Consider the following 27,471-nt stretch of genomic DNA (forward strand, 5'->3'; position numbering starts at 1 on the left):
GAGAATACTCTTTTCCATAAATGACTTTGATTCTTTAACTTATCCTTTTTAAGGACCTAAGGTTTCATATATTGCAACCTAATATCTCGATCGTCTCTGCGATATGCATAAACGTTAACGTAACCCGACACACACAAACCCAAAAACGTTATCCCGTAGGATCTACAGCAAGGAGAACAAGGTTTCGAACACCTACCCCGAAACCTCCAACATCGATCCTGCCTCCACCACCGAGGCTGGAACCTGGCTTAATCTCCGATCTATCACCGAATCAGCCGCACCTCCCGAACAAGCCGACCTCCGTCGAAATCTCTTTCCATCGCGCCACGGTAATTGCTTGTGGCAAATACCCCCTAAACAACCCACCCCCGCATCTACGAGGGAACAACGGGGACGAAAAAGGAGCAAGAGTTCCGGGGTTGCGAACTTAATTGAGCAACGTCACGCGACACGCGAGCCGTGCGTTCTACGGAAAAACCGAGCTCATCGGTTTCCGATAATTCGGAACGGAACGGTGTAATCCGGTCCCGCCATCGAATAGCCACCACGAGATCTGCACGAGGCCCCCTCGTTAGCCAGTGTAGCTGGATAGTTAGTCGTGTCCCTTGCCTGGATACAAGAGCTCCCTCTGTGCTTACAGGGTGATTCTAAAATTGCGATACACAGCTGAAAACGACGTGATTCGTCACGTAGAAATACGGAATAAATATGATTTATTAATATAACCATATACATATAATGGATTTAGTGTGATATAATAAGGTATAATGCGTTTACTTCACATAAAATTTAATGGAACTTTAACTGTATTAAATGATATAAAGATTTAATAACAATTTAACGATATGAAATAAAATAAACATTTAATAATGACATAATAAAATATCGTATAATTTGCTTATTTTGTATAACGTTTTTAATACTGGCTGCATTTTAACATTCACGCATTGACGCATTTCAACAAAAGTTTGTTCATGCAATGGCTCGTAGAATTTGAACATATTTAGTTCACCCGTGTATTTGAGAAATCTGTAAACTTACAAACGAAACTTACAAACCAATTACTACTAACATCATACACGACACATTTCAAAACCCAATTTTCTTTTCTGCAAACGAAGCGTCGTACGAATACATTTTATCCGATATCTTTTTCAATCTATTGGATTGGCAACTAAATGATTGCGAATTTTGTCAGTACCACCCAATGACAGTTGCCAATCCAATACTTTTACGTAAAAAATCACATCCTTCACATTTTCACGTACCACGATTTCAAAATCACCCTGTATATGTGTTTCTGTGTGTATGCATCTACACATGCATATATATAGGGGAAGTCTCGCGTGGTCACTATATGGGTTGACCACGTATTACGCCGGGCAGATACACGAACGCGAGCGTGTACAGTTTCAACGTGTACCTATGGTTGAGGGGCCACACATGACGCCTCTTAATTAACAAAGGTACCTGCAACACGGTTGGCTCTTGCCGGCTATGCGAGTCAATGGAACATACGCGCTATTGGGGGAGAGGCGGACGATGTAGATTAGAGAACGTGCTTCGCCAGAGATGGGGAAGATTCGAAGGAAGTGGAGACCGATGGGGAGAGATTCTGGATGGGACGCGATACGGCGCGGGAGATTTCGAGATGTGTATTTTTGTTTCAACTACGGATATGGAGAATAGATTTGTGGTTAGGTGAGGCGAGAGGTGTATGCAGGGTGTTAGGACTAGGTTATTTATGGCGGTGAAAGTGGCGAACAATGAGGACTTGAACGACGACGACTCTATTTCGAGGCGGCGGCTGGTCAATGTCTTCCGTCCTTGGAAACGAGTTCCATTCATATGGCGCTTTTCTAGACTTTCAGACAGTTTATTAATTGTTAATATATCCTCTTATGCTCGAGTTCAAGCCGTTGAAAAATGGAGACATACAACAGAGAAACGGGGCTGAGAAACTCCTTAAAAGAGTGGGCTGGTGTAAGGATATTGATTTACGAGTATGGATTATATGACTGTCACAACGGTTACTAAACAGCGACATTAAATTTTATAATGACGGCTATAAAAGCGATCGGTGACCAATGATGCCAGGATTAAAGAATTTCAATTACGTAGACAAATAATACCGGTCACACTACCAATATCTTTAACGTCAATGTACTAAATGCACTAAAATGTACTAAATGCAATGTACAAAACACGCCTGAACAACTTTACTTTTTAATACGTTGTACGTTATATATACTTTACTAATGCATCAGTACTTCAACACACTGAATTTAGTAAACTTCTAAAACCAGAGTTTTATTTGCTTATGAGATAAGACCATGATTCATAATTTTCTGTAACCCGAAGACATATAGGCATGTGACTTCCAATTTACATGACTTAAGAAGAGTCAACAAGAACGTGAACATCTTGAGAAGATTCGGTAAAATCTTCCTTAATCTCCTACGCGGTACCAGAATACACAAATCGAATGGGAAGATGAAATAGGTGAGAGGGGAAAGATTGGAAGAGAAGCAAAATGGAAGGAACGAAGGCCAGTCGAAGCGAGAAGAGAAGAAAGACGGACGAAGGAAGAGACAAGAGCTTCCTTGTTTTCTCGCGTCACGTGCCTTGTTATTTTAGCAGGCCGAACGTCGGCCAAAGAGTAACGCTTCGTGCTCCGGGCTTCATTGACCCCGCCGCTTGACTCTTCCGCCTCTTCCGTGGCTACGCGTATACACAGCATATCTCCCGTGAGCCGCGCATCTAACGATGCCTCGAAATCAAGGTGCTCGCCCTGGCGACCCTCGTTGACACCTTGACACCGCGTCACCGCTGAAGGGTGCTAATTTGCGGGGAAAAAGGCCAAGGGAGAGAATTGAATTTCCAGGAAGTCCGATTCCGTAGAAGTATCCGATCCTCGCGTGATCGGCGTTATTACACGTTGAATGTAACTGGCTAGACTACTTGTTATTTCGTTTTTCTTTTTTCAACAGTGAGAGAAAGGGGAAATTGTCGCGATGAATTTTGTAATGTGGACGATAACCGTAACGCTGTTGATTTTACGTGATTGTTGTTTTACGTTGTATACGTTGAATACGTTATGGTTTTAGGTTTTACTTATTTAAGTATGGAATTATTAATCTGTCTGCTATATAATTCTGTTTAAAATAATATAATGAATAGGCATGAATGGTAGCGGACGTGTAAATAGGGAAATGCTCATTCATAAATTCAATTTAGCGTATTCCTTTACGTATAATATAGGATTCAAAAATACATAATATTCCACCAGAAACACGATACGACATGGATACAGTTACGATAATAAATGCGATATTAATGTATCGAAATATGAAAAAATCATGCAATGAGTGAATCGCGTAGATGTGCTATGCCCTGGCAATACAAAAAAGTATTACAAAACAACACAAGTCTATTCAACTCCATGTAAGTGAACGTTCTTGTACTTCGATATCCCGATACGTCAGAAGAATTTCATTCATGAACAGACAGTATCTCGACGTCTCACGTTATGGAAATTAATCGATTAATACGAACTTTCATATTCTCGAAAAACATTCAGACAAACAAAATGCTGCTTTTTCGACAAGTGAATGTTTTCATAAGTCGCGCTAGGGTGGACGATTGAAAAGGGAAGCTTTTTCAAGAGCGACTTCTATTCCCGGATTATCCGAAACGACACTTATTCCAGTCTAGAGAAGTCAACGCCAGGTGCGAGGCAAATATTTTGAGCGACTTTCGGCGAAAGGTGGCGAAAGGTAGTCGTTGAAGAATTAACGTTTCCCATGAATCGGTCCCTTGGAGAAAAAAGGTCTACTTCCGGCCTGGAGGGTGTACTGAAATATACAATAAGACGGCGCCTGACCGCCTCGAGTTGCCATTGTGTTCCAGGCCATTCACGGTTCACGACCTTCGGGCCCAAATAATGCCAGTCAAGTCTCTCAGGGTCGGTTCCCTGCTCCCAGGGAACTTTATTCTATCGTCATTCCGGTTAACGAGAGATATACATACGTCAACCACGAGTGGTCCTCTCGTCTGTTTCGTATCTTGATCGATCTTTATCGTAACAGACAACCTGGTACGTAGATCGATACCAGGCCAAATGGAAGACAGAGAAACAAACGAAGGAGGAACCGATGGAGAGCAGGAGGATCTTTCTCTTTGATCGTTGGAGAACGATCGACACCGAGATGAAATCAGGTTGAACCTTCCTCGATTCGTTCCATTTGGACAGCCGCGCATTATCTTTGAACGGTGCGCGACAACAGCCCCGCATTGTATTCGGAATCAGAAGTCAGAGGTCGGAGTTAAAGGGCGGTCAGTGTACCCGGAGGATAGAGACTTCTCAGGTGGCTGGACGATCCAGAGCGACGACAGTGTCTTTCCGACTGTTGCGAAAGACGTTTTACATAGAAATGGAGATTAGGAAATCTTAGTTAACACGTATTTTATAATACCTGAAATTTATTAATTATAAGCTTCACAAATGACGATTTAGGAATTACATTCCACAGACACGTGATACGTCAAATTTCGTCTTCTATTATCGTACAATTTACATCTTGATTCTGCACATAATCCTAGTTATAAAATTTTAACTGCGATTTACAAACTAAATTCCACACCAACGTAATATATAAAATTTTGTTTCTTATTACAATTTATATCTTTTTATAGTATATATAATTACATCGCGCGGTTCAGTAAACAAAATTAACTATCTCTAAAATATAGGCTAAGGAAAATATACAAAATTTAATTCCCCGTTACAATTTATCCCCCTGGTCCAGTGAACATTACCCACAGTTCGATCCCACGCTGTAACAAACCTACATCCTGCGAATCAACCTATCAACGATGCGCGTGATCGCTTAACTCAATCCGTTATCGAGTTTCATCCATCACGCGTATACCGATTGTTTTAAGCGGCACGAAACTTGTCCTCGCGGATCGACCTACTCGCGAACGATAGAACATTAAACGAATGGAACGGGTCGAAAAACGCGCGAATGCTGACGAAAGGGTGAATATTAAACGGACGCCTCCGGAAGAGGCGGCGAATCGTAAAAAGCGTAGGGCGATGATGCGCATTACACGAGTCGATTGCAGCCACGGCAGCAAGGCCCACGTTAAGGCGTGTAATTAACCGAGTAACAGAATCAGATACGACTGCTTGGTTGCGTGAACGCCTCCCGCGGTGCCTTCTTTCCTCCTGCTATCGATAACCACCGCCCTCAAAACGACGTCACGTCGATTCTCGCCCGTTGCCCATTGTATTTCATCTGTGATACCCGTCGAACTGGAACAAAATTTCACGTCCCGCGCTTTTTGCGGATTCATCGTTCCATTTGCCAGACACAATGGAGCTCGTGTACCGATTTGCATTGAAATTGCGAGCCACGAAGATTCGAATCTCTGACGAGGCGGGACCGAACGCAGGAAAACTCGCGCGCGCCGTGCCTCCCCTCGATATCGTTCAATTGTGGTTGGCGACTCTTCGTACCTTGTTTCAAAAATTCGTAATGTTTGATTTATCTTTCTTCTTTTTCCGCTGGATGGTAATCGCAACGAGTTACTTTAGATTGAATCGTGATTAAAATGAGATTGGAAGTATGGGAGAATTTTTAAGTTAATAAATAAACATGATTGGCATATTCAAAGACCTAGTACGATGACTCGTAATTGGATTATATAGAATTGTATTTTGAGACGAAGATGTCCGAAAGAACAAGTATGGCAAATTGATATGATTAAAGTTATCGGGAATTTGGTGGACCAAGATAATGACGACTTTGGCAACTTTGGTATGAAAATTGATTACATAATTTGACCTTATGCTATATACATATAATTTGCTCTTCGCGAATCTATTATTAGAATTATATAATGCAATCAAAGATACAATTAAGAAGAGTTAAATGAAAATACGTATAGAATTTTCGAACTGATGCGACTAGAAACATCAGCAATCAATAATATGAACTTCCCAAGAAAGCGGATTATTAAGTGTTAAAGTTATTCGGTGTATGTGGAATTAAAGAAACGCGTGGGTAAATTGCAAGGTACTGTAAGTATATATATTGTGAATATTAAAGTACAAAGTGTGGAATACAATGTAAGCTGGTCCAGATCCTCACGCTAGCAATGTTACCCTGAGACTAAAAGAACCCTGAAGCCAACGTCGCACGTGTACCGCTTATGGTCTGTCATCGACGTATTCTTTTGTCTATGCGCTATCGATGACCTTAGCGCTTGAGAAAACCGAAGACCAGATGTAGAGTTTTCTTAGAAGTGGCGATCACTTCAACATTAAGAAAGCGGATTTACAATTCGAACCTGCAGAAGTATATTTCACACACAAAAAAAAGAAAACGAAAGAAAAACGCCTGTAGGCCAGAGTGTCGAAAGATGCAATTAAGAAACAACGAACATATCCGGTTTTCGAACCGATGTGTCCGAGAGCATCGAGAAATTTCGCAACGCGACTGCCGGACCAACACTCGACTAACCACCTTCGAAGATATCGAGAGTTCACGGGACGAGGGAACGCGCGAAAATATCGTCGTGTTGTAATTCGATCGGTCGATATTTCACGATCTGCCGGTCCGTGGCTTGCGTTTTACACAGGCCACTCTTTTACCCGGCGGTTCTCCGCGATTTCAACAATAATCGCGGCGCTCGCGCTTGCACAACCGCCGGGGCCTCCTCTCGGCGCACCACTCTCTCGTTTGATTTACGATAATTAAAGCTGACCCGACCTTTCGTCGCTGCGAGTAAAAGAATGACAGAAACGGAGAAAGGCATACACCACGAGCGCAAGAAAGACCGCGGTATACACTCGGTCGGGCAGTGTGCCGATGAGAGACCACGAGAGATTAAAGAGTTTTTCTCCCTTCTCTCTCGCCTAACTAACTTCACCGTGTATTTTTTTATTCTCTTTCGCATTCGACTCTACCACTCTTCCCCTTCCCCTTCATCTTCCTCCTCCGCGGCTGCGAGGCCGAGAACGGGCCCCATTCCGACGTGGAACCAACCGGGTAATTGCTCGGTCGAGCCAACCCGCCAACCAGCATTCGCGTTGGCTTTTGCATTTTTGCTCCAGGCGATTTCGCGAGATCCACACGACCTCCCACTATCTTCAAACAGTTTACAGTTTCCTCTCTTTATCTTTCCTCCTCTCGTTCCCCATCTATCCATCTCTGTTTTTGTGGTCAGCTACGTGATCGAAGGTCGTATCGCGGGACCTGATCGCGATTTACTTATGATACTTATCGCTCGGAAACGGGCCCACGCCAGCACGAGGATGAGTAATAGGTTCTCACGAAGGGCGAAATCCCGCCGATGGTACTGTTACCCAGAGGTAAACCCGTGTTAGATAGAATGGGGTCGAAGAATCCGAAATCAGCAGCGTGACGTGACCTTTACGAGAGCATAGAAGGAGCATCGGCGTATGGAGAATTTATTAGTCGTAAATCTGAAGATTCGTCGACGCGATCCGCTCTCGCCTTCCGCTTTCTCGCGCGCCGGAATAAACATTTTTCCAAGGCAGGGAAGCTTCGTATTTTCTCCGCTCGTAATTCTTCTCTCGCTACCGGATACGAGCGAAACCTGGCTGGCTTCGCGAGCTCGAAAACCAGACACGTTCGATAGCTTTTACCGGGGTCTCGGTGGATATCTATCTTCTGGAAAACGGTACTCGTTATTTTGATGCATGTTATTTGCAGGCTGGACGACAAGCTTGGTGAACTTGTTACAGGGATAATGCAGTGGAAACGATCGATTTTTTTTATTTATTCTCTTCGTACGAACTGATTATTATTACAAACGTCAATCTGTAGGAAATAATTATTTTTCCAAATGTTTTTTAGTAACAATTAATCAATTAGTTGTTCTTTTTTTCTGTGAATTTTGAAGTTCATTTTGTTGATACGAACATCTAATCGCGTTATCATTTATTATAAGCGTTTTTAAATATTTTCTAAGTATTCACTTACTAGTATTCACTTCGTGTTACTAGTATACGTTAGTACCATCTTCGTCTTCTTTTCTTTTCTTTTGATTCTTCAATTGCTTTTTCCCAGGTTTCTTCCAATATTTATACCGCTAATTTCCATCACAGTACAACTCCTTCATGTTATGCTAACGAAGCTCATTTATCCTATTCCACGCCGTTAAGTAGAATTTTAACCTACTAATTACCAGCTTACTTCCCCTGAACTTTTTTCGTTTCTCTAAGCAAACTTCTAGTCCTCATCGTGCCAATTCATATTGCAAAGAATACAAAACATCTACACTGTATCGACAAATTCAGTCCTACTGACTGACTTACTTCCTGCGTTTTGTTATTCCTTCAAGCAAATTTCCAACATTCATCACACCAATTTGTACCACAGACGGTATAAATTTTCTACGATTTATGAAAGCTCATTTACTCAATTCCACTGTGTTAGACTAATCATATGACTCATCTAGAACCAAGTAACTTCCCGCCTTATTGTCGACTATTCGAACCATTTAAAATTCTCAAAGTTTACAGGAGGCTGAAAAATTGAAGACGCCACGGAATAGACGCGACACGAAGTTACAAAGTGATTTGCGGTCTTAAACGTGAGAACGACGCGCGGCGTCGACCTGCCCGCGGCCCGTTAATTATTAACGCGGCTAATATTTTCCTCGGCGCGCCGGAACGTCGGCCAGCCGAGTCGTTGGAATTATGACACGATATCACATCGCGATAAATCGTCGGAGCTATTATTCACACGCGGGTTTCTACGCACGTAAGAGCCTCTCTCTTTCTCCCTCTTTCTTTATCGACTGAACAGTTAACAGTTCACCTGGCAACGTAAGAACAGAGAACGATTTTCTTAGGCGCCGTTTCCTCTCCACGGTGTCGCCGACGATGCGCTGGCTTCGCGGGAAAGTCGCACGCGTGCACACACAATCGAAGTCGTTAAATGTCGACGCGTGCAATTTGCATGGCGGTGCCTCTCCCGCGGCTTGGGGAAAAAATGAACGACCGTGCCAGCTGTCGGAAAGCGTAATTACTCCGAGCGTTAGAAAAGTCTGGCTGGCGTTGTTTGCGTCGGTGAAGCGTGGCTGTGGCTTTGCCTATTGATGAGTTTGTGTTGTTGGAAGAGTTTGCCGGTATCCGCGAATGAGTCACTGCGAGCGAGGTGGAAACGGTGAAATTCAATCGTTAAACGATTTTGTAGATTCCACTGGTATGTTCGTTAACGCATTAATAATTGAGTCGCGTGAACTTGATTAAAGTATTGTTTTTAAAAACTTTAAATGTCAGTCAGACTCTGTAGCGTTGAAATCGGAAAATTAGTGGGGGCTAGAATTGATTAGTTTAACGTGTCGAAAAGTTAAAACGATGAGTTTCACAGAGACACAATTGCACATATCTGTACATTTTTATCTCCTCACTCTAATTCCAATTATCCATATATTGTAGTTAAACGGGTCTCTATTTTCTCACACACGATAACCGCTATCTCTTTTCAACCAATTCCATAACACAATAACGTTAAGCAGATACGATGACCTTTCTCATAAACCGCATGTTATTCATAACCCCATTTACAATTCTTTTTATCAGAAATTGTTGAAGCATAACGCGTACTATTGTCAATGTGTTAATTTGATATACGACATACGAAATACCGGCACAATTTCCTCGAAAGAAGATTTTTAAAGAACGCAATAATTCTTCTACTGTATACTCGAAGGAATACATTTTCGAGCGATTCTCGCTTCGAGATACGCGCAGTTAAGGCGTATAAATCCGTGAACTTTCTATCGTTATGTGTAACGATTCTTTCATTTTTTTTTTTTCTGTTTATTTTTTTGCTCGCTGTGTGCCATTCATCATCCCTATGTGCCGCGATGACGAGACCGGTGGATGTCGGGGACGCTAATTAGTCGGCCACGTGGTCTCGCGAGTGCGCGAAGAAACCGAGAAAGACCAAAAGCCCCCCTCTTCGCGTAAAGTCGCTTTAAAACTAGCTCCAGGGGATCGTAATCCATCATCGAAAACGGCTGGTGTAACGTAACCGGCCGGTTATGCCCACCACTAATCAACGACGCTGACTTGCCGTATAATTAGATCTGCCTGGGCCCCTCTCCGTTCACCCTTTCCCTTTCCCAAGCCAAAGACCGTGCTCGTGACTAGCCCCGTGCACATAGAACACGACCAGGTTCTTTCTCGGCTAGGGAATCGCAAAAAGCATGTCCGTGTTCGGCTTCCTCCCTCGTGAGCGTCGAACCTTGATTACTGACGTACCCTTGGATCAGGATCGGGGAACAATAAAGCTTCGCTGTGGGGATTGGAAATCGAATCTTGAGCGATCGTAGGAAAATGATGGATTAATGGAAGTCTTTTTTGGAGGCTTGTTCAAGGAATTTAGGGGATTAACACACATTAGTTGTTGGACACGGTGGTTTTATTCGATTATTATGCTCTTGCATGTTAGCTTTTCTACTTTCAAGCTATTTTAAAATACAGTGATTTATCATCAGAGAAAGAAACGAATCAGTGGACGATACGTTGGAACAAATATTATGAACCTAAAATAATGATATTGCCTACGTTGTAACATTTTTATCAAATTAAATGTCGGTACGAAAGGATAAAAAGAAGCGACTGAAAGTAAAAGAAATGACATGGCATACATTGCCGACTACAGTTCGACTACGAAGAGTTAAGATCAAGAATGGAAATAAACAATCTTAGAACCTAAACTGGAAAATTGAAATATCAAGTGCATTGTATGATTTTAAAGGTCCGAGTATGCAGAATTTATGCAGAATTTTACGATGAACATTAGTAACTCTTTATCTCCGAATTAATTGCCCCCGTGAAATGAACAGAAAATAACAAAATGGCGGCTGTTTCTCAGAACAAGTCCGCCCGTTTCCCAGCTTATCGAACGATCTACGAGGCCGTGAGCATTCGTTTCCCGTTTCCGTGGTGAAAGAACTCGTACGAAGTGCACTCGATCACTTCAGTCATCGACTGTCGCAGTCGGGTTCTTGAATCGATAGATAGCGAGATTCTAACTGGAGAGTCTCTGTTCCCTCTCCGACGACTGTATTTTGTCGTCATGAGAGACTATGGGATGGAAGTTTGCTCACCTTCGCCGGATGTGAAGGGGCGCACCAGTCCCGGCAACAGCACGCAGAACAACAGGAACAGGGAACACGATTTCGGCCTCATCGCGTACGTGTCACCGTCGTTCGTCGGTCATTCGTTCATCTTACGTTGAATTAAATTGAATTAAAGGAAATGGTGGCGATGCACTTTCACCGTGAAACCTCTTGGTGGTTGTGGACTGCACCTGAAATCGAAAAATGAGTAATCCGATTAAAATTAAAAGCTGTAGGATTTTCAAACGTGGGAGATGATAATATAGTTGAACATCGCTTAATCGAACTCATTTATGGGCAAATTGTTCATGGGTATAACCAGGATTCATTGATTCTTTCCACGAGTTACGATTCTTTGTTCTTATGAAAGAAAACTTTGAATCAGAAGTAGTAAATATGCCAAATTATAGGTTGCATCGTAAAGATTTTTCTTTCTATAATTTTACAATCATGTTGAATTATAGGAAGATATCCATTAAAATTTTATTCCAAGAAATCCAGTTCAAATATAAATGACTCTACTATAGTTCTATCCCTATCGTAGATTGAAACTGGTAAGTGAACGTATGCGTTGTAATATGGCGTGTCTAAGGTTGAAAATGTACGAAGAGTATTCTTTGTAGTTAACAGAGAAACAGCATCGTGATATATCTACTTGACGAGACTAATGCAATTGTTTCCAAGTGAATGAATAAAGCAGCGTGCAGCTATTATCCGTTTCTACGGAATGTTTTAGAAGCGTGCACCGGCGTATACGAGGGAATAGATTAACGTTGCATGAACTAGCCTGGGTATACATCGTAGTTCGTCAGTCATGATTAATTAAGATAAATGAACCAGTAAGTTTTTCAGAGATACATATGTCTATACGAAGAATGTATGGAAAGCGACTTTTGGGGTCTCGTGCACGCTCTTCAACTTACATTTACACAAATTCACCGTAAAATCGACTAAAGACTTGTTATTTCGAGTAGCCAGCGGAACTTGTATGTTTCCAGATTATCAGATATACTTTGAATACGACTTCTTTATATACTGTCAATCGGTACTATACGTATATATATATATATTTCTTTTCCATATTATTCTCCAATAATATCGTTCAGAGACTTGAAAACGCAGTGAAAAATCCAGATTAAATTCCACATTCAAAGATATTTCATTTCTAAAGGTAAAAGTGAACTCTTGATCCCTCTCGACTCGAAATCCACCGACATAACGTTCCTCCAACCGCGTCCTCGTATATTCAACCTTATATTTTCAAGTATCTTAAAATACATATCCACTCTTGAAACGTGGAAACAAAAAATAGAAAGAAAATAGAAAAAGGTTTCAGAAAAAAGTTAACAGTTTCTATAGGAACCGCGTTCGACCTGTGGTTGCCGCTTGGAAGGGTGCATTTTCATCGAAAATATAAGCCAGCAGCGGCCTTTTTTCAAAAAAAAAAAGAAAAAAAATGGAAACTTCTTGGTGGCACGCGATGGAGGGCGGAAGCGACATCGACGCTGGGACGCGGATTGAACGTTTCTCTTGGGTTCGCTTGCTCGTTCCGTTGTTTCCACCGGAAAACGTAAAAGACGGTTAGGAGTGGTGAGAGTGCCACTTAGGTGCCGGCTGGCAACCCTTGCCATTTAAATATTCCACCGGTACCGCGCACTTTCCCGCACGCGAAATTTCCTCGTGGTGCCTTCGTTCGAACCTGGAGAGGCAGAGAAAGAGAGAAAGAGAGAGAGAGAGAGGTAGGCTGGTAATTCCACCCCCTTTCTCGCTCCCTTCGTTTCGTTTCCCTCGAATCAACCTCGCGCCGGTTCTTCGTGGCCAATCCAGTCCGATAACCAGGGATCGTTAATTATTAACGGAGATCCGTCTAGTGGAAATGGATCGCCAGACGCGAAAAATTCGTTTCGTCCTGGGTATAATTGGAAGCTCGAAGGGGGTAGCTCGCTTCTCTGGATTAATAAGATTCTTCGATTACTTGATAAATATAGAAAATAGTTATAGAGAAAATTAATTAACCGTGTAAATATAAGCGGAGGAATTTTATTTTTCAGGTAATCAAACTTTTCCTCTGTCGCATGATAGAAGAATGAAAAAAGAAAGGAATTCCTAGAGGAAGGCAGAGAATCAAGATTCGATTGCTCCGGTTATACAGGCTCATTCTATGCAAAATATCGGCGTCTGACTAGTATCGAGAGAGGTTCCCGGGTTTAATTAAAGTCCAGATGAAACTTTACGAGCGGCGATAAAGCGCTACACACACGACGAACGTATTTGCTTGGAACAGTTCGGTGTGTACTCGCGGGGAACTAGTTTCGCGAGCTCGTGTTTCGTTGGACAAGACTCGAAGGAAATTCATGGGAACAAACGCGCGCTAGAGAAAGAGAGAGAAAAAGAAAGAGAGAAAGAGAGGGAGAGGGAGAAACAGAAAACGCTGGTAGACTTGTAAGAGCTCCTATCGGCGGATTGAAACGCGACAGGAGGATCGTTTGTCAATGTCGTCCTTCGTGGGTCCTTTGTTAGCTTCGCGAACTCGCGCTTGTAGGCGGCGCAAAGTATTTCGTTCGAGATCGAAAGTGGTTTCGTGTGCACGTGCTCTGTCAGCGCTCGAAGTAATTATCTTTGATGAATTTCACCATCCTTTAAGAAATTCCTTGGAGCCTCCGACAGGGTAAAATTAGATCAAAGATCGGTTGAATCGCGGTTTAAGGGAGTAAAATGATAATTCTACGACGACACCACAGAACCAGTCCCTGACACATCAAAATTCCGTGTCGACGCGTCGTACGATGTCTCTCTAATTGAAACGCAAGCGGAGTGAACAGGGACGAGCATGGTTCACGATGATGAAATCACTTCGAATCGATAGTCAGGCCGTTATCCAGTGGAAAGTCGATGAAACCACGCGAGGAACACAGGAGCTACAGGCACGAGACCGCGTGTTAGGGAAGGTAGACACGGGGCGAGGATGGTCTCGAAGATTCATGACGCGGAATAATCCACAGGACGAGTAGAGAGGCCGTGGAACGCGCATTATGCGAGCGTATCGGACGTCCCTACACAGATTTCCCATCGACGAGAATAGAAAGAGAGAGAGAGAGAGAGAGATGTCGGGGTCTAATCCTCCAGGACGAGGACTCAATTTATAAACGTGCCCGGTATTACCACTCAAAGGCTTAAAACACTCGACACCGAGCAGACGTCGTGGTGCCGCGCGCGGATGAACACATGGCATTTCACACTGCAATTGCCACGAATGCCTGGCTCTCTCACCCTGGCGCGCGCTAGTCGGGGATAAACGCGAGAAACTCGAGTGCTATTCACCCGCTTCGCTGCTCTACGAAAGGTCTTTTCTTTTCATGAGACCTGTTTTCCAGGGGTCTTCCTCGCCACTTTACAAGCGGCACAATCTGTCCGTCTGTTTCGAAACCGACGCATCGTGCGCGCTTCGTGTTGTCCATTTCCTCTTCATCTTCCTCTTCTTTTGCTTTTTCGCTTTCTTTCTTTCCCCATTGTCCCTTTTCTTCTTTTTCTTCTTCTTGGTTTCTCTGGCTCTGGATCAGCGAGGTTCAGAGAGATGTTATACGCTGAGAGATGAGAGACCGCGACTGAAAAGCGGTTTAAAGCTTCGAAGGGCAACCTGAGTATCGCGTGACAACAGGTAGGGGGGAATCAACGGGGCTGGATTCCCCGGAGTATTCAGCGGCTACCGGTTTGCGAAGCCGCCTCCCTTCGATGTTTCTATTCCACCTCGGCTACGGAACAGAAGCGGGCCCCCGAGGAACGAGAAACGATCCACGCGTGCTTACGCGCTCACCAATATACCGGGGAATCCTTTATGCACGTGGAACGAAGAAATAGCTGGATGTTTTTTCGCGAGAGACTTCCAATCGAGAATTCGTTATTGATTGTTCGCGTCTCGCGAGAGCGCGCGAAATTTCACTGGTCCTCTGGGGAGGACGGATTCTATTAGGGTTGCTAGCTCGATGGCAACGAAAGTAGTTGGGAAATGTGGTTTTCTTGTACCGTTGGGGAGAAAAGTGATATATGGGATGTATTGTTGGGTTGGATGTATGTGATACTGAAAATATGTGAAGTTATCGATGTTGTTAGATTTATATAACATGCTATTTTCATTTTGGTGAAAGAATAATTCATTCTTTCCGAGTAAATTGACACGATCAGAGCAAAATTCTATTATCTTCGCGTTTGAAAATCAATGTTTATCTTTGGTATAGGCAGTTCGGAAGTTTTCCAATTTTCTTAAAAGCTTACAACAGCTAAAAACTGGCTCGGATATGGAATACCCTACCTATAGAATTAATTATCTTCTGGCATAAAATCATTGACGTTGGAACAAGTCATACGTATAAATAAAATGTTTAATAAATGTTAATGTTTAAAATGTTTAATGATAGAATATAACAGTGCTTATACTTTCATCCAACAAACGTAAAATCAATATCTACACATATTTGTTCCGGCGAACTTTTCTATTCTTCTACAAAGAAGGATCTTCTACAAATCAATGTCGATGCTTTCTGATATTTCGACGATACTTCCATTGTATTCTGTTATTCGTCAGCATCGTAGCTGTATGTTTGCGTGTCAGGGTCGACACGGATCGATAGACGCTCTCGAAAGAAGCTACAACCCCCTCGAAGATCGCAGGGGTTTCGTGAAACAGCAGGCAATTACGACATTGTCTCTCCTCCTGCTTCTCTCTTTCTTTCGACTTATCGTGAAAACCGTGCATCGTGTTATTTAGAAACTTCTCGGCCGATCTCGTCTTCTCTCCGCCGTGTAATCTCGAAGCGTTCTATAGCTCGCCGTAACATTTCTAATACCCAGGGATATTACGCATTTTATCTTACAGCGTTGTAAATTGCGACGCACGCATGCGCCTCTGGTTGTAATAAATTTGCATGCATTTACGTAACGTGTCACGAATTTTGCGTTTCGCAGCCACGAACTTGATCGTATTCTCCAGGCTTTCTCCCGCAAGGGATTGAGTATACACTGGGTGGTTGGAGAAATTGGCCTGCGATATATCTATATTGTATGGAGTATTCCGTGAATGAAGACGGAGAAACCCAAAAGATTGAGTCGAATGGCTTAATCAAAGGTGGCTTCTTGTAATCTGCGTTCCTTTCCGGCAAAGAACACCGTTACATTGATCATGAAATGATATTAATTTTTTCTGTATGTAGTTCAAGAAACTAGATTACAGAGGTCACAAAAATATTTTTAAGAGATCCGCCTAAACTAATTAGCTACATTTATTTTTCTGAAGAGTTCCATCCATTAAATGACATTTTGATTTAGATACATATATATATTGTGAGATACGATATACAGATAGTTGTATCTTTTCCAAAACAAGTGCTTGTCAAACAAAATGATTTACGAGGAATTTAAAAAAATGACAACAATGAAGTAGTATAAGAAATGATAATTTATGGAGGATTCTTTTTGAAGAATAAAGAAGAGTATGTATTAAGATGATAAAGTTCCTGCTACAGACTAAACGTACACAAAGATCGATCTACCGTACTTTTCATCCTGGTATCTTCCCGGCGAATCTCAAAGCGCCATAAAAAAGACATTTCTCACTAAATCATCCCTTGACCAATTTTCTTGCCCACGTGTATCCATCTCTAGATCATTCTGCGCTCACAACACGCGATCGTGGAGAGTCGTAAATTTCTCATGGAACAGCTTCTTTCCTGTGGAAACATGCAAGCGCATTTCCACTATTATCTCTCATTGTGGTGTTTGAAACTAATCCGTAATAGTCGTTGAAGAAAAGGAAATTATTCGGTACACGACTCGGATGTGTTGCAAATCTGAGCTTATTCCCATTCTATCTACATACAATTGATTACTTAATTATTTAATCCCCACAGACAAATGACAAGGTCATTCAAAAGCTACTAAAACCAAATTTGCTTCATTCAATTTTTATTTTTATTTCAGAAAAGTTTTGGAAGCCTGCAACAGTAAAAAATGTATTACTACATAATAATAAATAGAACTAGTTTATTCACGAAGGTTGAAATCCAATAAAAATTAATTGTGCGACAAATAAATTGTTCATTTTCCTCAAATTATTACATTCGATTCTGTCTTCGACAAATTAATTTGCTGCTATTGAATCGATAAAATTATGACATCTTCCCGTGAATCTTGTTCTACGTAGAGGTAGCACAGTGTGCGTAACACGAACGTACCACGAGTCGATTGGAGTCACTGCGTTTAAGGGCCCGTTTTGTGTACAGGATTTCAAGAGGCCTCTTCTTGAGAGGCACACGTGTGACGCCAGGTATGCGCTTCGTGCCTCCGCCCCTGGCTATCTTTTTTTCCTCGGTTCCCTTTCTTTTCATTCTCCACCCTCTCTTCGACAAACGTCTCTCTTTCCCGCCCCTCTTCACCCTGTTCCGTGGCCAAAACGTAATCCGAGAAGATTACGAAGCGAAATAAACATGTCAACCCCCCTGCAGAGGAAGGGATGTGGGTTTGCGGAGCATCTTTACACAGCGCGCCTAGAATATTTCCTCTCTATGCTCCTCGATCTCGTTCACTTCTGCTCATCTTCCACGTAGGTAGTCTTCGAATGAAGATCCTTGGAGATATAGTTCTTCTGACTAGCTGTGGGTCCGTTAGTTAAAGACTCGTTTAGACTTACAGACAGTTGTTCATATATACTTGTCCGGGGACAGTTACAGACACTATTTCTTCTTTTTCATTTCAGTGAAGCACCGATGATTATTCAATAGTACTTATAAGTACATTATTTTCTAAAAATATTATTCTCCATATAAATATTAAAAATATTATTCTCCAAAAGTAGGTAATATTTGTAATTTATATTCAAAGAACTTTATTATAAATGTCCTAAGCTTGGTGAATTCGTACAAATTTGTCTACTAAAGTTTAATTGTATTAAAGTTTCTCAAACTAAGTTTCATGCTCAGAAGAAGTTTAATACATCACACAGATTTCTCAAACTTCTCAAAAATTTGATCTCAAGATTTTTCCATTTGTACCGATTTTCCTCTTCTTTATACGAACTACCTTTGGATTTCTACTTTATGCCACATTATCTATAGACTTTCTGCGTACTGTCTACGTGTCTGCGAACAATTGTCCGTAAATGTAGACGATGCTCAAGCCAGATGCGTGCCTACACGCAGTAAATTTGCACGCGTAACCACAATACGACCGCGTGCCCTATCTTCCTAACATCTGAACCGATCTCAAAGATACAAGCTTTCATACGATCAAGGTTATGTCCTCTTTTGTCATTCCTCCTTCGTATCTTTGAAAGGTACACGAACTTTTTGTGGTATACAGGGTGGCTAACGGAGGATGACGACGAAACCTCGACGCAATGCGTACAAATTTGCGGCTACCTACGAGAACGAGGATTCAATTCGTTGGGACGTGGCCTGCGCTGTCGATTTATGGGTATTCAGTGCATCGTGGCCACCGCTGCGAGCTTGTAACGTCGTCCATTACGATCCTTGATCTATCCATTTTCCGTAGCGTCGAAAGGAAGCCTGGAACCCTCGTGCGAGTGTTTGTTCCTTTCCTACGGTGACACGGCGGTGAAAGGAACGAGGTTGGAACAGTCACGTCAAAGTGGCACGAAGAGGGTTTAACCCGTGACTTTGAGCCTTTTAAAATTGTCAAGGGAAAACGACGAAATTTCACGGGAGCTCGAGAGACCCGGCTTCAACCGTGACTTCCGTGGTGAAATTGTAACACGAAAGATGACTTGTAGGATTTCCGTGAAAAATCAAGAGAACCTTTTTGTTCGCGGAAAATCTGTACTTTCCTATGATTTTGTATACAATAGTGCTCGGTTAAATTCCACCAAAGTGGTGGTTTATGTTGTAATTCTCGTGAAACAGGTAGCGATTTTATTGATGAAATCCAATTTTACCGCAAGGAGAAAGATTTGACGAGAATAAACGATAATACTCTCATCGCATCTGTTCATTGCCTTTTGCAATTGGTATTACGAGCTCGGAACACTAAACAGCAAAGGACCAAATCTGAAGCATCTGAATTTAAGTATTGCTGAAATCGATATCAAAAAAATCGATATCGTCGGTAGTACAAGCTATTAAGTAGACCATTCTAGTTTCTCTATTTTCAAAGTCTAAATTCGAAGCACACCTTGGTAACTTCTTTGATCGCTTCGTTAAAGCGGCGCCGCTGCGTTGCGCGAATAAGAGCGACTGGATGCCGCGTGTCGCTGAAAATACATCGAGTGAGCCACGTGTGCGTTAGTCAACGACGCCATCGAGTTGAGCGTCCAGAGGATCAAACGTTCGTCTTCTATGCCATGATTCGAGTCGCGGAATTATTTGACGTTTTTCCATGAATACACGAAACACAATATACAGCGCCAGACTAGGGAAAATTCAGGATGCAGACTGACTTTTTTCCTTCGAGCACGTTTTCCCCGACTAGTCGTATCTGTCGCGCGATCTTGACGTGGTGGACCTAGCGCCAGAAGAAACTCGTTTCCACGATACGCTTTCCCTCTAATCTCGCGTGTCGATCGTTCGCCGCCATGCATACCAAGCGTACACACGGCACGTATACACACATGTACTTTTGGGACGTTTCGTGATGAATGTCTCGCAGCGTTTGTCTCTTTTTCTATCTCTTGTTCGCCTCGTTCTACTATCCTCCCTGACACTCGTCCAATTTGCTTTCCTTTATCTTGTTTCGCTAGATTTCGACATCGATAGACTCGTTTGTTTGTTCAGAGGTTTGTTTAAGCATCGTTTAAATTGAATATTTTGAAGCTTCGTAATATACGAACAACGTTACATTAACAGGAAAAAAAAGTTTCTATTTCAAAGTTTATTTCTATGTGAAATTTCTGTCTTACAGTAACCGATATCAAAGAATTGATGTACACAAACGAAGACATAGAATGCCTCATAAACGATGTATCTGTAATTACGAATCAAAAATTTACACCGCATCTATCGTTATACCATAAAAATAAAATCATAATCGAAGCGACGAAAAAACCCAAGAGAATACGATTTAACAAATCCACCCTCCATTCTTACTTCCCTCCCATTCACCAAACCATCCCTCCCCATAATCGTGTCTTCCCATATCTCTTTATCGACGCGTTAACTTTTCCAGGCGTCGGGTTTCCGCATTATTAGCCACAAATTCTACCCTCGCGGCCTCCCTTATCTAACCTTGTATCTCCTTATCCTGCGAATCTCTGTTCGATTCGATTTGTATCCATTATGTTCGACGTCCCTCAGACCTCAGGAAGTCTCTATAACCTAACAAGAAAATTCCCGGGGTCCTTCATCTTCATCGGTCGTTCGTAACCCACCAACCCAGAATCACTGTAGAAATTCGTCGAAGCGTGAACATGGTGTTTGCCGCGCACGCACGCGTGTACGCCGAGGTTTCGAACAGGAGGCAGGTAGAAAAGAAGGACGAAGCCCGTGAGAACGCAGATGGAGGGGCAACGCGTGCCAGGTGGGCCCCGGTTCAGCCTCCTGCAAGGCGCAATGTTGTTTCCTGCGAGCCGATCGAGACCGTGATACCGAAAATCGATCCGTCGACCGAGATAACAGGCCGCATCGGCGAGTTTTTAATGGCCTCGCGACGGAAAACGGGCTAGGGGAACGAAACGCGCCTTCGACCGGCTTTACGCACTCCCATCACGTGCCTCTCGTTTCCTGCCTCCTGTCCATAGTAACCACCGATGTTTTTCTTCGACGTTTCTTGCCTTGGGAGGATTCTTTCGGTTTCAGTTTGTTAAAGTACCAGAGGAATAATGATTATTAATGATGGGTATCGCGTTATATCGCGAGAAAGCTGCGAGTTTATCGATGGATCTTTGGGATCTAGAGGATTCCTATGCGTCTACGAAAAACGTAGAAGCACAGAGTTATCGAGAAGATGTATGATGATGTATAAGTATAAAATGTTTAAAATAAAGCGGTCATTATAATATTCGATAGATGAAACAAGTCTCTGTTTAGATTCCATATGTTTAATTGGACTATAAAAGTATGATTGTGCAGAAATATCTGTATTATGCTCATCAGCGTGAGACGTCTGATTCGATTGCATATGGTATTCGCATAGAGAGATATTCTATCAGTGTGCAAAACGCTTGTAGATATAATGATACATCGAAGAAACGTATTTTTAAATGATGCTCAACTGACGCATTCGCATCAGGTTCAGCTGTCTGACACTTGTAGGAAATAGCTCCTTTAAGAAGGGAATGGAGATTAAGGCGAAGATTCAATCACGATTTCGAGATACAAAAGACATTGTTAAGAGATTTACACGTTATCAATACTATTGTTAATGTGGACAAGAACAGAAAATTTAGATACACATTATCATCAATGTTATCGATTATGCGCGCGCTCCGTTGCGGTACAAGTTTCCCGCGAGTCGAATACGGTATATGCATATAATTTACAGCGGAGTCGCGTCGACTTACCTCGACGATTCTCGATTACCCGCGGGTAATCATGGAAATCTCTACCGATATCCATGCAAAAACGGCACCGTTCGATAATTACGGGATACTCACGAAGCTCGTGCGCAGATCGAACACGCGAGCTCATAACATGGATGCAAAAAACGTTCGTTGAAGATTAACGATCCTTACCACGAAAAAGCGGCGCGAGAATCGGGACTATCGACTCTAGATTATTCGCCGACAATCTACGATCTTTCACTTGCGTCCAGGCTCTGTGGCTTATCGCGTTACGACTTACTCAACCCTTTTCTTATCGAGCCGACGTCAAACGGAATTTTCAATATCAAAGAAACTTTCCGTATGAAAACGTCAATTGGCGATTGGATAACGCGGAACGTTCGAGCGCCACATGAACTCATTCCGCCAGATAATAAACGTCCTGCGAGAGGGGAGAGAAAAATTGAAAAAACCTCGATTACCCGGAGCATGAGATTACGCGGAGCATGAGATTACGCTGACTAAACGCCACGAATCGGGAGGAATGGGACCTGTTATTTGACTTTGACAGACATTATTAACGACCAACCGTTCTGCGCGAAGCTCCTGCCCGCGTAATGATCTCCGGCGAAGCGTGGCTGGATAAAGAAAGACTCTGCTGAAACTCTCTCTTCCTTCTCTTTTTCAGCCTGTCCGACCGGAAAATAAAGAAAGTCGAGCGGGGACCCGCGAGCGGTGCCAATGGATCCTCTTATTTCTGCTGCGTCGTCTCGTTCCCGTGAACGCGACACGCGCCCCTTTGAATGTTCCCGTCAACGCTTTTCAGTTTTCTCGTGCTGTTCGCTTTCGTCTCGCCGCTTCCGCCGACTTCTTTCATCGTCGACGAGTCGCGTCGATGGAATTCGCGAGTCGAGCGCGCGATATCGCCGCGATTTCGAGCTGTTTTGCTCGTTGCGAGAGCAGTTTCACGCCGCACGAGAATTTTAGAGAGTTAAAGAGCGGCGGGAGGTGAAGTTACTCGCGTGGGCGGCGGCCATTTTCGAGCATTAGGCTCAGACCCGCTTGTGAGAGCCGTTACTTGATGGTTCAATTTGGAAAAAGGTAAAACGTAGACTTTTTCTATTTGACGTGTTTTATATTTGGGTTATAGTTTAGGAAATGTTGGGGGGTTGAAGGTCGAGGTGTTTGTACGGTCGATACGACGCGAGATAAGAATTGAGGGAAGTGTCGAAAAAGATCCATTTCCCGTTTGTTTATTGATAAGTAGAATTTAGAAGTCTAGGAATCGGGGATTTCAAGGGAATGTGGAAAAAAGTTTTCCCGCAGGTATTATTGATAACCAAGAACTGTAAGAAAATGTAGAAGTTGTTAGAAATTTAACTCTGCTGTTCTCCTCGCTTCCTCTTCGTATTTGTATCTCACTAGATACCTTTCCTTTTTGGAAGACGTTGTTCATAAAAGATGTGAAATGTAAAAAACCTCGTAACTAAAATCAAATATTCTAAACCTATAGTTTAATATGATCGTCCGAAAGAAAGCTTTAGTTGATCGTAACATTCTTACAAAATCCCATTGACAAAGACGGCAGCCACTCGATCCACTGACACAGAACACACGAACGTTCCATTACCAACGAACATTCATTCAACGCAGAATCTTGTTAAAGAAATGCCTCCCAGAAAGCGAACTTTTTCCGTGCAAAACAAGTCAGGGACTCGGGGGAATCGTTTCCGCGGACATCGTTCTCGTGAAAAGAGACAAAGGCGTAATTATTGCAGCGGTATCGCGGCGACGATTAATGCCCGCTATCAATGGCGGCCCGACGAGAGAGATACGCGGCTTATTAATTAATTGCATTCACAGTGCACGCATGAGCGAACGATGGGAGAGAGGGAGACAGAGTGTGCAAAATCGAAGGCCGATTATTGTAGTCGCGTCTCTCGCGATAGATCCTCGTTAGCGGCGTCTATGATCGGGCGTCAGTTCGATCGGAAGGTTAACAGGCCGTCGCAAACAACGCCGTCGAACGTTCCGCAATTTCAAGCGTTTATCGATCCGGGGTCGTGGAAATCGCAGCAATTCCCTCGTCCCTCTACTCCCAACGAGGAACTCGACTAGACGAAATACGAAAGGGATCGCACGCGGTTGACAGTCGTGCCACTATTCACGAATAGATAGAACAGGTCGATTTGCCTGTGACCGTGAATTATCGATCATTCTTCGTCCACGACCGCGAAATGGGGAATATCAGCAGATTCTTGGGCTTTCGTGATATTCTGTTGGAGATTCTCGCTCTTTATGGGTGCTGCGCATGGAGGATAGTTTATGGAGGTGGTGGGAAGCAGTTGGGTGGAAAAGATAAACATGTTAGGGATGATGGAATGCATTTGGTCACTAGACAACTTTGCGTGTTTAATCTTTTAGGGTAGGCGAGAGCCGGAATTTTTATCTCGCTGTTACAATTTTGTGAAGTTTAAAATGGTACGTTATATTCTAGAATTCGTATAACATATCATTTAACAGATAAGATCATTCTCTAATTAAAGAGTACGTCTATGGTACTAGTAAAATTACAAACGTGTATAGTTAAAGGTTAATCGTTCAAGGATAAAATTTTTATTGAAAGTACTATGTACATTTCTATGAAAAGCTCTACTAAAAAGATTTCTACAATTTTCTACTAAAAGTTGCATTTTTAAAAAAAATTTCTACTGCTAGTTGGAAGGTTTAATCCAAAAATTGAAGTCGTTTAATCTAAATGAAAAAATAAACGAACCAAAATTTTTATCAATTAAAAAAATGTATATCACAGAGGATTACAGAAATAACCTTGTTTCGAGCTGCACTTTTATTCATCCGCATTCATTATTTTCTTTTCTGCATGTGAATGAATGGCTCCAATATTATATGTTTTATTTACGAAGATAATTCCATGAATTAACCTCTGTCTCTCAACGGTGATCAATGAACTCGAACACCCTCGCGTTTTAACCAAACACATTCTCAACCTTACCCTATCTACAAGTCGAAAAGCCTGAACACGACCGTTTTGAGGAGGAAAGCTAAGAAACTGCTGAGCCCCTCTGCATATTTCGTGTATTTACGAGGAAACTCGCTTCCCTCTTTGCACGCGTTTCGCGTAAATCCGTGAAAACATATTGCTCCCGGTTTCTATAGCGAACGACGCCGATTCGGGCCACGTAATTCTGGTAAGTGGAGCCGAATGTTTGTGAATCTTCGTTCGATGCCGCATATGGACGGCCACTTTACGATTATGCTATCCGCCGGAGGTCGAGAGTCGTTCGTTCGCGACCACCGGCGAGTACCCGCTTCCTTTCGGGTATTTTTCCAAACCGAAGCATCCTCCGTGCACGCTTGTTCCCCGGGGAGCTGGCAGCTTTATTCGACATGCGTATTTCGTAAACTTAGCGGTTCCCCATTTCATAGAATTTATGGAGTCCGCCGGTCGAACGTTAAGATTCAGACGTTATGTGTCTGGGATCGCGTGCTGCGACGACAGAAACTGCTTACGCACGGCGTTTTTAGCGAAACTTTAAAGGTTGTTGGTTCATTTTGGATCGTTCGGTAGATTTACGATTGAGTAATTGTATGGTGGTGAAAATGCGAATTTTGGAGATTGTTTTTAGAGTTTGACGTTTATAGCAGCCGTAAGCGGCAAAGAACGGTTTCCTGAAATGCATTTATCTTGAAACGTATGAAATCTTTAATCGAATGATAATTTGTTAATTACTTGATCAATAGTTGGATGAAAAATTTGCCATGCTATAGAAATAGAGTAAAATCCCGTTTATCGGACTAAGATGTAGCACAAAATATTAGTTTCAATCGCGAATACATCTAATTAAGCAAAATAAGTGTATTAGATAAATCTTTATAATACAGTGATATAATAAATAAAGTACCAACTAATCGGAGAAATTAGAATAAATAGGAAAAACAGGACTGTTTGTAATTAAAAAAATGAATTTTTGTCGATTGATGAATCCTTATCTGAGTCTAAATTCCCATTATATGAATGAAAAAATCATAGTCGGTGGAAAGTATCAATGAGGAAATCAATGAATCCTACTACATAAACTAGTCATCCATTCAATAACTATAAAAATGATTTCTATTCTAACAAATACTCAAAAGCACTGCAACGAGTCTCCATTTATTTCCAACACGATTTTGAATCTACACTTGTCAAGCCATACGCCGCCTTCGATTCGAGTAATTTTTCCAATCACGAGTTCGCGGACGATAAAACTTGCTGCAAGCAACAAGTAAATCGTTCGTGTGGCCCGAGCACTTTCGCGGAATTTTTCCAATTGCGAATACCGAGAACGCTCGACTCGGATAAACAGGCACACGGGAATCGCTTTATTCGCGGGCCACGGCGACTTAATTTGAATAGCAATAACCAGAGACTGCTGCGAGGCAAGCGAAGCGTAAGAGCAGGGAAAACACAGTTTCACTGGATGCCGCGGCTTTTTAAATAGTTTTTCCAGGGGACCTTTAAGCCGTGGCCCAGCGGGAGTTCGCCTTGCCAGATAAGCGACCGCCTCCTAATTTCGTAGGAGCTTTTCGAGACGCTCGCTCGACCGTGACTACATTTCAATATATTAAAAGAAATACCCGTTTAGAAAAAGAGAAAAAGAAAAAAGAAACCAGAAATATATAAAAGTTCTCGTCGATCAAATAGAAAATATCGAAAGAAGCGGAAGGGCACTCGAACCGGCAAGTCGCTCGTTAAAATTCTTCGACGACCTCCTCGAGGATACTCGTCCAATTTCCACGTACCTCGTTCAATTTTAATTAAACCCCACCTAGATACGTTCTACGTAATCTACAAGAAACTCACTTGTAACTGTTGGAATCCCAGAATTAACAGCTTTCTCTAAGGAAATCCACCTTGCACCCCAACGAGCAACACACGGTTCAATGTTTCCGAAAACCACTCTTTCTCGTTTATCCACACTCGAGAAGCCCACTGCACTGACACTGGTTCAGGTTCACCTGAAGCTGACCCGGCGTTTACGTAAAACTCGGTCCTTCACCCTTCTCACGATTCAATCTCTTTTACACTATTTCGATTTTTTTTTTTTTTTTAACCCTTAATTCGATTCTTTTTACAATTCGAGAAACTATCTGCCGCCGTCACTTTCGACGAACGTGTTTTCAAACGTGTTATTCGATTGGAATGGATCGCGCGTCGCGTAGTTTTGCTGATCCGCGGACATCTCACGGGACAGTGGTGCACGCCACCGGTCGCGTTGCCACCCTTAACGACCGAACAAACACCGAGAGCCCCAACGCGCGCGGCTCATGTCGGCCAACTGACTCCGAGCGCAGAAACCTCGGGGCCCTTCGGCTCTTGAGCGCCGCTGCTGCTCGGTCGCTGTGTGGTGGTGGAGACGCCGTCGACCCTGGTGGTGGTGGAGACGTGTCTGGTGGTGGTGGCAGTAGCGGCGGAGACGAGCTGAACCCGCTGTGTTCGAGCTGCCACGCTGGTGGGAGCACGGATGCTGGAGCTCTCGATGGTTAGCTCGTGAACACCGCTTCAGAGTGCCGCGCGAGCTGTCGAGAGAAACGCATCGACGCCGCTGCTACGAGTAACTTTGTTGTCTCGTATGAGGTTTATGGAAACATTGGAAGCGACGAAGAGGTTTTTGGAAGGTTTTTGGGAAAGGTATTTGAGAAGAGAAGGACTTGCCTGGGAAGTCTGTGCTTTACGATTTTTGGGCGGAGTCGTTATGGTGGGGTTGATGTGTTGAATGGATCGATGTTTCGATATATCGGATGATCGTTGTACCGTGGCTTCG

At 42.8% G+C, this 27,471-nt stretch overlaps 1 protein-coding gene across 3 annotated transcripts in view; it reads right to left on the reverse strand.

Moving 5' to 3' along the window:
* LOC132909283 (netrin receptor UNC5C) overlaps nt 1-27,033 on the reverse strand; it is a 44,960-nt gene extending 17,927 nt beyond the window's left edge. Inside the window, exons 1-2 of one of the 3 annotated variants that reach the window (XM_060964024.1) lie at nt 26,511-27,033; nt 11,155-11,357 (exon numbers count right to left, since the gene is read on the reverse strand). In XM_060964024.1, coding sequence (XP_060820007.1) covers nt 11,155-11,236 — 82 coding nt within the window. In that variant the 5' untranslated portion in view covers nt 11,237-11,357; nt 26,511-27,033. The remainder of the gene's footprint in view (nt 1-11,154; nt 11,358-26,510) is intronic. The other 2 variants (XM_060964022.1, XM_060964025.1) reach the window with 2 other exon arrangements.
* Between the last annotated feature and the right edge of the window lie 438 nt (nt 27,034-27,471).

This window comes from Bombus pascuorum, chromosome 7, assembly GCF_905332965.1.
Source record: "Bombus pascuorum chromosome 7, iyBomPasc1.1, whole genome shotgun sequence".
Lineage (NCBI taxonomy): Eukaryota > Metazoa > Arthropoda > Insecta > Hymenoptera > Apidae > Bombus > Bombus pascuorum.